Source organism: Salmo salar, chromosome 25 (genome assembly GCF_965601325.2).
Source record: "Salmo salar chromosome 25, fSalSal1, whole genome shotgun sequence".
NCBI lineage: Eukaryota > Metazoa > Chordata > Actinopteri > Salmoniformes > Salmonidae > Salmo > Salmo salar.
This window is the reverse complement of record NC_138315.1, coordinates 15,030,001-15,041,871: the sequence shown is the minus strand read 5'-3', so window position 1 is coordinate 15,041,871 and position 11,871 is coordinate 15,030,001. Positions and strand designations below refer to the sequence as shown.

At 39.5% G+C, this 11,871-nt stretch overlaps 1 protein-coding gene across 8 annotated transcripts in view; it reads left to right on the top strand.

Annotated features, from left to right (window-relative positions):
- Positions 1-1,043: 1,043 nt before the first annotated feature.
- LOC106586206 (low-density lipoprotein receptor-related protein 2) overlaps positions 1,044-11,871 on the top strand; it is a 64,659-nt gene continuing 53,831 nt past the window's right edge. For all 8 annotated transcript variants that reach the window (XM_045707402.2, XM_014173223.3, XM_045707399.2 and 5 more), the window contains exons 1-3: positions 1,044-1,205; positions 9,914-10,030; positions 11,777-11,871. The exon at positions 11,777-11,871 is cut by the window's right edge and continues 16 nt beyond it. In XM_045707402.2, the coding sequence (XP_045563358.2) occupies positions 1,097-1,205; positions 9,914-10,030; positions 11,777-11,871 (321 nt within the window). In that variant the 5' untranslated portion in view covers positions 1,044-1,096. The remainder of the gene's footprint in view (positions 1,206-9,913; positions 10,031-11,776) is intronic.

Sequence of the window (11,871 nt, the reverse complement as noted above, 5' to 3'; positions counted from 1 at the left end):
CAGAGACCAAGACCCAAGCCTTCGGGATTTCCTAAAGACCAATATTTAAACCCAATGTATCTAAATAGACAATTATTTAGGAGCAGACAAAAACAATAAATAACATCTATGTCGCCTATAAGGCTTGACTATGCATGCTAAGCAGCACATCAAAACAGGATTTTTATGCACAGGAAAAGGGGAAAAGAGCAAGGCTGGAAGGACCGGAAATAGGCCTATGTGATTAATTGGTTATAATGCACAAGATTGAATAGTGAACCAATTTACAGGCCTATTAATTATTGATTAATCGATGTCTTATCATTTGACAGATTTTTGCCATTTATTATGATCCTGGCATTGAATGTTTATCCTGCCCCTCATGTAACTGAGCCTTGACCCCGTACCAACACGCCAGTCACCCTTAAGCTGAATAACTTTGAGTCCCCTTCGGTCAGAACAAAGAATAACACATGCGGCCTCCTAGCAAATGTGGCAACAATGTAGCCTATAATTGATTAATCTATTTTACTCTTATGACAAATTATTTTTTAAATTATATTTTGACATCATTCAATGGGTGTGAAATATCATATGTGGATAAAACCTATAAACTACAATAGCCTATTAAAAGAGGATCAACAGTTGTGAGTTGTACTTAAATTAAAAAGTAAATAAACAGTAAATAAATACATATTTAGGACGTAGGTCTTAATCCTTAAATTAAAAATGAATTAAAAAAGGAATGCCGCTGTGAATTATTTGTGAATAGGCTATTTTTAGGCTAATCTATATTAATTTGATTTACTTCGAGAGTGATTGGTTAGACAACGAAACAACACAATGCTGCTTTACTATTTTACTAATGTTGACGATACCTATCAGCTGTCTGATGGACAACGCAATGTGAAATCACGCGCTGATGGGACAGTCCGGTTAGAGAAATGATGCAGATTCCAGGGCGCCCGGTTTAATAAGGGATTTATCTGGAGGGCAGGGGTTGGGGGAGTGACGGTATCTGGCGTTGTGTACGCCCCTTTCTGTCAACTAGCGGGACAAGAAAGAGAGGCAAGCAGCAGCATCCCAGTCCCTAGAGCACCTCCATCTGCCCTGCTTCATGAGGAGCTGGACGGAACAGCCGGGACCCAGCATCAGAATGTGGAGAGCAGTGCTTGCAAAACTTCTTATTATATTGATTTTGTGTACTTTCCGGTGTCATTCACAAGGTAAGAGTCTTCTGAGTTTAGAAACTCATTTAAAAACAGCCTTTATTGTGAACCTGCTATGAGATGTTTCTGTATATTTGCCTTCGAAAAGGAAATGTCAACCACTTGTTGCCTGGACAATAACATCTATGCGGTAGTGTGGCTGATTTGTAGTTATTGGGAATGTTTTTTGAGGACATAATTTAACTCAAATGTTGATAGGCAAACAATAATCTTGTTGACAGCCATATTCGATTGTTTTCCTATCTATCAGAACAACAAGCCATGTAAGTTAGCCATGTGTGTGCAATGCGTGGCCTGTTGGAATTGTTGGGCACTTTGTAGGCCTATAATAAATTGATGTGCAATTTCTTTAAAACAAAATCAGATTGTGGCAAATCTACAAACTCCTTGGTCAGTTATTTTCCCAGCCCTACAAATATTTTTTTGGGAAACAAATAAATACATAATTTATTAATATAGTTTACAATATTTAAATTATTTAACAAAACTATTTTACTCTAAATCATTATTAAAGCTTGTATTGCGAAAAAAGCCTCCCTCAGACAGATTTGAAGTTCTTGGATAACTTTTGCCTGAGCTTTGCCGTTGCTAGGTAACAGACGCGGGCATGTGATTTGCAGACAATCTGTGTGGACTATAGCTACTGGTACAAATACTAAGAAGAACTCAACAGTTTGCCTAGTGCGCAACCCATAAAAATGATAACTAATGACATAGCTGTAATTTAAGAGCCCATTTTCTATCAAATTTTGTAGAAACGAGTCATATACCCGGCTTGATAGATCTGAAATACTCTTGTGTTTTTCTTGTAGGCCTAGTTATACCCTAGGCCTACTGCTGAAATTGTAATCTGCTTTCTTTTTGCTCAACCCTGAGTATGTAAGCTCCTTAGTGTGAATCAAGCAACTAATTACGCTGCAGCTGCTGCTGCATGAAAGCGACCATTTCTACCTAACGAACAACGGGCAAAAGAGGTCATGTAAACAACAAGGGGAATGCTCTTGCAACCTCACATGTAGACATCCCAGGCTTAATAGACTATGTTTCTTCTTCATTTTTACCAGCTGTGTTGAGTTAGGCCTATATAGTCTACATTCCAAGACAATACAAAATAATGAAGTAATACAAAATACATGAAAAAAGACACAAATATTTTAATCAAATGTAGCAATTTAAATGATCCAGTGGCATTTTGTAGTACACAATATATGCAAGCTGAGGATCTGAGCTGTCTTGGTCAGAATTAATTATAATATTGAATCAAATCAGGGCTTTGTCAGCATTGTCAAGTTAATAATTAGCAGGTTTGTCCCTTACAAATGAACAATGATGTACCAATGATTTGTGTCCTCATAGGTTTAAAAAAGCATTCAAGTCAACAGGTAATCAAAGACATCTATTTCAATCGATGCCAAATGTGCATTTCCATGGCTAGCAACAGAGCATCATGCACTTCCTGCATCTTTTGCAGTTTGTATCATGGCACCTGTTGAGCTCCTTAGAAATGTGAGGCAGGAATGGTTGATTTATTCCAGATTCATTCAGCATGTTTGAGAGGAAATTACTAAAAGGGCTTTGGTGCAGGAGGACAGGTTACTTTCTCTAATCCATTGAGCCTAATTGCTGTTGGGTCAGCTTCATGATCTTTTAATGTGTGACAGACAATCTTTTCTTGCTCATTATCAAGAGGCTTTGAAAGTGTTGTAAAATGTGTGTGTCGGCATAATGGATAATGTGACACACTTGTAGGGTGATTTAATGTTACAGTAATGGGTAACAAAGGAACTGGACTTGGTGGTTGAATAACCTCTGTCATGGCTAGTTGACCATCTTTTGCTAGCATGCAGATTGTGGCTGTTGAAAACATGTTTTTGCTGGTTAATTGTATGAATATTGGGTGTCTTTCAGTGTCTTTCAAACCTCAATCATTTGCCACGAACAGCCTTGGTCATTCAGGGTCTTATGAGAAATATGAGTGATTGGTTTAGAAAAAAATGGATACAAAGTAAACCAGGATCAACAAGATGTTCTGTGTCAGTGTTACACATGTTGTATAGTACAATGGGAGTTGGGCTTGTCTTATTAACATTTCCCCTACTATCTCAAATAGGTGTTTTCAGCTTGTTTCTCTCAATTATTCTGTTTAATCTATTTTTAGTTTATTTGTGTTACAGCATGTCACAACAAAAAATACTTGTGGGTTGATGTTGAAATTTCACATGGTGCAAAAAAACCTGGCCAGCATGTGCATACTAAACCTTACACATGCTGTGCCCTTTTCCGGTTTAGGCCTAAATCCTTGGACAACGGTAACGCTCTATTAGTGAACAGAAGTTGGGAACAGAAGTTAGCACAGTTGGCTTAAATGAAAGACTAATCCTTTCTCATTATACAGCGCTCTCAACCCAGGTCCCAGACTATTATGTGATGCATAGGGTGCAATGTTTAGGCTAACTCAATGCTCATGTTGTGTTGAGTGACAGTCTGTCAGAGACAGTGAACCCAAACATTTGACCTCCCGCAGTAATGCAGTGTAACGTCTCAATTTCTGCTGCTTCCAATATATTTCTAGTAAAATGTAGCTTTACACATAAAAAAAAATAAAAATCAACGAAGTACAGCTTCATTCATCACACACTATTTCTCGCCTCCTTTTGGACCTATGCCACTGCCAAACTCCCTTGGGCTTTTCTCTGTTTTGTGTGAGGCAGTAACAGCCAAAGTCAGTTGTTCAGCAGTTGACTGCATTCTATTGCATTGATTTCCATATGAAATGGAGCAGCAGCACTTCGCTCTGACAGGATGGACGGCTCCAGCGCTCCACGCTGCCAGCCGTTTTCTGGACACACATTCAGAAAGTGCGAGGGGACGTACCAAAACAAGGCCGTAGTGATGAAAGAGGCTACACCTCTTTCAGAGGCCCGACATGATTGGAAAGAGATGTTTTGGAGAAGGGACAATTTTTTTTGGGGGGGGGGGGTTTGTTTTTTTGTAGGAAGCTATACTGTATTCTGTATTCTGCTATCCATCTCCATAGTCCCTTTGGCGTGTTGACATTTCCAGTTATGAGGTTTCAGCCCTGCTGGCTCTTCCATTGTTCCATTGTGATTTCACAGTGGGGTCTGAGGCATTGGGAGGCATCGTTCTAATGAAAATTCCTCTGCTGCTCCTCTTTGTTTGGCAGTAGTAGGGCTATTTTTCACTGTGGATGGTGTGGGGTTCTCGCCTGCTGTGGGTTTAAGATGGCTAATTAGAAAAGACATGGTCAGAGAGATTAACAAAAAGAAAACACCAAACTAAACAAAACAGTCAAAACAAAGACACTAACAAAAAGTACCAATCCTTAGACAACAGATTCCTAATAGCATATTTGCATCATATTGGCCACTTTTCTCTTAACTTTCTCTTAATAGCCTCTATTTTGACCATTGTTAGTACATTTTGGCTTTTAAAAATCAATTTATCAATTTTTCCCTGAAGGAAAACTGTAGTTACTCCGATGACTTAAAAAAAGACTATGGCTGAATGTAAGAGCAACTCACAATCATTGAAAAGTCCACTTTAGTCTGCCAGTCACCTTTCCCAGAACTGATACTGGCAGGAAACACTGCCTTCATTTGAAGGACTCGGAAGATTGGTTTCCTTTTGGCAAAGGTTGTTGAAAGCTGTTAACCTAATGTATAGCATACAAGGGATCATCCCCATTGTTGCTCGGAAGTCTTAGGAGTGTCCTTCCTCTTTTAGGAGTGTCCTTTCTCTGAACTTGAAGTCCAGTGATGCCTGTTATTTATTATATTTTCGCTCTTTAAAATTTTTGTTTTGTTTTGTTGATTAGCTGGTGGACATTGACACATGCAATCCTACTTCTGGGTCAAGCAACGAGTGATCATGGTTTTATGAAATTATAGACAAAATGAATCACTATTTTCAGTATTATCCTTGGAGTTGTCAATACACCCATGGTTTTCTTCTGATATCTACCATATATTGAAAAATGTTACATATCCCAAAGTATAATGATCGTAATGGCATGGTGCATGAGACTACTAACTGTCTGTTCAGGGGTACAGAGATAAACCCAAATGTCTTTCAGTGGTGTCACTGTGGTGCTCCGATACTGTATGCACCGTTTGTCTTACCTGCCATGTTACAGATGATGCTGAAACCTTCGGGATCATTGCCTCGCAACAAAGGCACCCTTTGAGCTAATGGGGGAGCAATTTTATCATTAGTAAACTGAGCAGGAAAAAGGCTTGCTTCCCAATTGGCTGCTGAAGGAGTTAAATATGAAGCCCATTTGGCTGGCGTAGTTTAAAAGACGCTTGGTGTTGTCGGCTAATTATTCTGAGACAAGACCTCATGATATGAGAAGCCCCTCACAAGGCTTTTAGTGCAGCAGCACAGCCATGACCCCACAACTCAAGTGGAAGTGATCCATCTTTGAAGTGCCCATTACATAAAAGAGATGATTAACTGCTGACTCGTCTATAATAAACTGTCTGCTTACACAAAATGTGCCAACTGAATGGGCTGAGATTTTTCAAGTCAATTCATTACAATTTATTATGACTGTTTGAAAAGGAAGGAGCATTTCCTTTGGCTTTTGGCATTTGGTTCAGTAGTGGTCGTATTGTAAGTGTTCTTTTTCCACCTGTCAGAGGTTAATGCTTTGCCAGACTTGTTCTATAATAAGTAGGCGGAATCATAATATGTGTCCAACGATACCACTTTGGCCTTGAATAGCTCCTGGTGTCAATGTCCTACCAAGGATTCATATCATCAGCCGATGCTTTGCCAGTTTATCTTTATTTTAAATGAGAAGAAGATAAAGGCAGAGGGTACGTGGGCAGGAGTTTCCTGAAAGATTTCAACTTATCAGCACAAGATCAAAAGACGACATCATACTAATAATGCTCAGTGGAGTGAGTTCCATATGTTTAGCATGATGGTGTGGTGGGATTGAAAATTCTTATTCCGTAAAAAAATTGTCCGGTAGGTATATTAAACATGTTGGTTTATTTTTGTCTGCAATTGACCAGTGTCTTCTTCTTTTGAATGTCCTTATCATGTAACGTGCTCATATGCCTTTGGAATTTGAAGTAATTTGCTGATAGCTGTGGTGGGAGAGAAGCACTACATGAAAGGTTGTGCTAGTAGAAACCCAGTGCACATGCTGATTGGTGATGGTACAGCTAGTTGGTGCTATGGAAATACCTGATTACAGGCATATTTGCTTCTAGGACAAGGACGAAATTGTGGTGTAGATATTGGGGGGACAAACAGTAAACGGGGGGTTCATTTTATTTAGCATTTTAAAACACATTTCCTCCAACCTACACAGTTTGACATTACTTATTATGCCTCTCTTGAGGGGTATATCGAGGGGTATTTTGAAAACACAGTAAAGGTGTGACCTCCTGGGGGCCCCCAACCAAAACATATTTTAGTTTTTTGTATGATTTTAAATCAATTATTGTGGGGGACGAATCGACCTGTTCTGTATGTTGGGGGGGATATATCCCCCCATCCCCTGTGGCAATATCACCTATGTTGTAGAACTCACAATACATGTATTAATACATTTTGTATTACATAATGATCAATGGATATCCCCATTGACACATTTATATTATGTGAAAATTGTTCATGAATCATTTTCAAAAAATCTTATTGTCCAAATTTGGAAATGTAATGTTTTTTTAAAATTAAGTATTTTGTGTGTCATTTGATTAGTGAGGTGGGAATGTTAGATTCAAAGATTAGAAATCAATGTCATTGCATTTGTATTACTGATTTTATTTCTCACAGTGTTGTTTGTTTCTATTTCCATGTCTTCAGTTTGTTTTGCAACTGAGGTGTAAAACCTTTCTCTTCAGCACATATTTGACCAACCAGGGAGTGTGTTTAAAGGTAGTCGAAAAGACACTGTAGACCACCAATCACCACCTTGCATCTCCCTCAGCAAAGAATTTGGGTTTAAGGGTTGCGGTACCACCTGGTACCACTATTTATTCCAATTACATTTCTGACAGGGAACAGCATGTGCCTTAAATCATGTCAGAGAGAAACAATCAGAATTGCACATTCCAATTCAGATCGGTCTGACAGAACACTCTGCCACTGAACTATGCTGCCTCAGTCGATATCTCCTGGAAAACGTCAGGGAAGGTAGAGTGGTGGTACCTTATCTTCTCAGATGCCACTCAGTGAGAACATCAAAAGGAGGCTTGGGATGAGTGTGCTGAGGGTTGTATAACTGTCTGGAGGATGGCTGGCACGCTCATCTCCAGACCATCTCAATGCTGTTACCAGCATGCTTCATCAATAAGAGACATTACCAAACACACTTAACACTGTTTAGATGTTTTGATAAGAGACGCAAAGAGTTCCAATTACTCATGGGAAATAGTAGAGAGGGAAAATAAGAGCGGAAATGATTTCACATTTCTTACCTAATTAAAAAATACTCATGATCATGATCAACTGATTAAGAGAATGGAGAGTTATGCACCTGGGGACTGAAGGTATTACAAAAAAGTTTGGTCCAAAATATGGAATGAAGAGAACTTTAGTAGTAATAATGTCTCCTGTATGAAGGTTGTGAGACGGGGCAGTTCCGGTATGGGACTGGCCGATGCGTCCCACAGGACTGGCATTGTGATGGGAACGTGAAATTATGTAGACAACTCTGATGAAACCGACTGCCTTGAGTAACCTCTCATTTGGACTGCGCTGCATTATTACCTTCTTCATTTCATCAGGATTTATCAAATGTACTCACGTTTGGCTGTTAAAGCATTGCTTCTTCTTATCTTGTGTAAGAATCACCTGGCATTGTCTTACTTAGACCTTCAGGTTCATAAGTATTTGAACACAATTTGCATTATTTTGGCTCTGTACACCACCACAATGGATTTTAATGGAAAACAATCAAGGGTTTTGTCAAAATTGTTGTACAAACCGTGTAGGAATTCCATAGCCCTCTAATTTTAGGGGCTCAAAAGTAATTGGACAAACTAACATAATCATAAATTAAATTAGGAGTTTTAATACTTGGTTGCAAATCCTTTGCAGTCAATGACTGCCAGAAGTCTGGAATCCATAGTCATCACCAGATCCTGGGTTTCTTCCCTGGTGATGCTTTGCCAAGCCTTTACTGCAGCTGTCTTCAGTTCCTGCTTGTTCTTTGGGCATTTTGCATTCAGGTTTGCCTTCAGCAAGTGAAATGCATGCTCAAATGGATTCAGGTCAGGTGATTGACTTGGCCATTGCAGAAAATTCTCTTCTTTGCCTTAATAAAAAAGTATTGGGTTGCTTTCGTAGTATGCTTCGGGTCATTGTCCATCTGCATTGTGAAGCGAGTTTTGAAGCATTTGGCTGAATCTGAGCAGATAATATAGCCCTTAACACTTCAGAATTCATCCTGCTGTTTTTGTCAGCAGTCACATCATCAATAAATACAAGGGAACCAGTTTCAGTGGCAGCCATACATGCCCACGCCATAACACTACCTCCACCATGCTTCACAGATGAAGTGGTATTCTTCGGATCATGAGCAGTTCCTTCCCTTCTCCATACACTTCTCTACCCATCATTCTGGTACAAGTTGATCTTTGTCTCATCTGTCCTCATCTGTCCATGTTCCAGAACTGTACAGGCTTTTTTAGATGTTTTATGGGAAACTCTAATCTGGTCTTCCTGTTTTTGAGGCTTAGCAATGGTTTACATCTTGTGGTAAACCCTCTGTATTTACTCTGGTGAAGTCTTCATTTGATTGTTGACTTTGACACAGATACGCCTACCTCCTGGAGGGTGTTCTTGATCTGGCCAACTGTTGTGAAGGGGTTTTTCTTCACCAAGGAAATAATTATTCTGTCATCCACCACAGTTGTTTTCCATGGTCTTCCAGGCCTTTTGGTGTTCCTGAGCTCACCAGTGCGTTCTTTCTTTTTAAGAATGTACCAAATAGTTGATTTGGCCACACCTAATGGTTTTGCTATTTCTCTGATGGGTTTGTTTTGATTTTTCAGCCTAATGATGGCTTGCTTCACTGGCAGTGACAGCTCTTTGGACTTCATATTGAGGGTTAACAGCAACAGATTCCAAATGCCACACTTGAAATGAACTCTAGACCTTTTATCTGTTTACTTGTAAATGAACTAATGAGGGAATCACACAGACCTGGCCATGAAACAGCTGAGCAGCCAATTGTCCAATTTCTTTTGGTCCCTTAAAAAGGGACATATTAAAAGCGCTGTAATTCCTACACCGTTCACCCAATTTGGATGTAAATCCCCTGAAATTCTGTGCTTTCAGCTCATATTCATTATTTAATTTCAACTCCAATATGCTGTGCTAGACAGCTTTAATAATAATAACTTAGTCAATGTCCAAATATTTATGGACCTGACTGTACATATTGACTGGTGTTGCTGAGAGTATGGAAACTAAAATGGGATGTGCTGTGTGTCTCCTTAGCCCATGTAACGTGATGAGAGTCATTTCCAGTGTTTGAGTGACTTTACAAAAGAGGGAGTCAATACACAATTACTGAGTAGACCATACAGTGTACAAAATATTTCATTTAGAATTTTCACCAATGTGACAGATGTCACGAATGTAAACACAGGACTCTATGACAAAAGCAATTAAGATGTAGAGAACTGTTGCACTTGTGGTTAAGTTGCTCCTCAATCTCGCTGCAGCTGGTAGGAGATGCTCCAGTGAACAGTTCAGCTGCACCAATGGGGCCTGCATCCCAGGGGAGTACAGGTGTGACCGGCTGACCGACTGCTCCGACGGGGCTGATGAGACAGACTGCCGTAAGTCCTCCAGTGTGGCTTACTTACCTTCTTGCCTCAGGCTCCTCTGGCATTTTAATCAATTTGTAAAATGAATAGGCTCGCTGACTGACAGAATGGCCACAATATGCTTCTTGTTGTCAGAGGTTGATTGCAGATTCCTTGGTGGATTAGTCAAGCTGAAGTTAGCTGCCATTATTGTGCAGACATGTTAGACTCACACTTTGGTCAGAAAAAATGCCAAGACTGTTTGTGGTGTAAATAGAAAACTTACCGTAAGTGTTTTTATCCTCCCATTAGCTTTTAGCATTTTTTCTTGTTTGCGACTGTACATAATTCCGTACAAAGCTTTATATTTCAGAGGTAAATTGCCACCATGACTTCATGGGGGAGCAGCCAAGGGTATATTTCACATGTAACCAGGTAGTTCAATTGGGGTGGGCCCTTCTACTGTTAATGATATTAAAAGGGGGTTAGAGCTGCTAAGATAATGATCTGCTAGCAGCGGACTGAAACATTTGGCTAATTGCAAGGGTGTAAAACTTTTTAAGGATCGGTGTCCCGCTAGCGGGACAACTTCCGGTGAAACTGGAGGGCGCGTAATTCAAATAAATTCTAATAGTTATTATGGATTTTAAACATTTAGGTCGTCTTATATCGTCTGAAAGCTTAAATTCTTGTTAATCTAACTGCACTGTCCAATTTACAGTAGCTATTACAGCGAAAACATGCTATGCGATTGTTTGAGGGCGGCGCCGCACATCAAAATATTTTTCCACCGGCACAGGTTTCATACATTCACATATAAAGATTAAATATTCACTTATTTTTTGAAAATCTTCCTTTGATTTGTCATCCAAAGAGTCCCAGCTTTAACGTGTAGTGTTGTTTTGTTAGATAAAATCCTTTTTTATATCCCAAAAAGTCTGTTTAGTTGGCGCCATCGATTTGAGTAATCCAGTCGTTCAATTTGCAGAGAAAGGAATCCGAAAATCTACCCTTACACTTTGTTTCAACAAGTCAAAATACGTTTCTATTTACTCCTCAGACACCCTAAAATGTAATCAAACTATAATATTTCTTTCAGAAAGAAGTATGTTCAATAGGAAACTGATTTTAGCAGGTGCGCAACTTCCTCATGGCGCGCAAAAACACAGATTTCTAAGACTGTGTCCTCTTACAAAAACGGTTATTTCTTATTCGTTTTTGAAGTTACAAGCCTGAAACCTTGAACATAGACTGCTGACACCCTGTGGAAGCCATAGGAATTGCATCAAGGGAGCTATTTTACAATAGGATTTTCTCCTACCATATCTATTGTGTTATATTCTCCTCCATTATTTTAACATTTCTACAAACTTCAAAGTGATTTCTTTCCAATGGTAGGTACCAATTATATGCATATCCTGGCCTCAGGGCCTGAGCTACAGGCAGTTTACTTTGGGCACGTCATTCAGGCGGAAATGGAGAAAAAAGGGGCCTAGCCCTAAGAAGTTCATTAATGCTTGAGTACATGAGAACTTTATATAGGAATGTTTAAGACTACTGACATTTAAAACATTTGACGTTTGACATTTGAGACATGTTTAAGACTACTAGAGACATTTGACGTTTGACAGGGGAACGGGTTATACACCTCTTTGAACAAATTATTTGTTTTGGGAATTGATGCTGATTCCTTATATTCCTTGAACATTCCACAGATGGGTTTGTTCTATGTCAGTCTAGTATGATTGGCCTGTTCTGGCATGTTCATTTCCTTCTCAGACTACCCTGAGTGTACAGAACTGAGGTGTGCCAATGGTGCCTGTTATAACCAGACTCAGCGCTGTGACCAGGTCGTGGACTGCCGTGACGGGTCA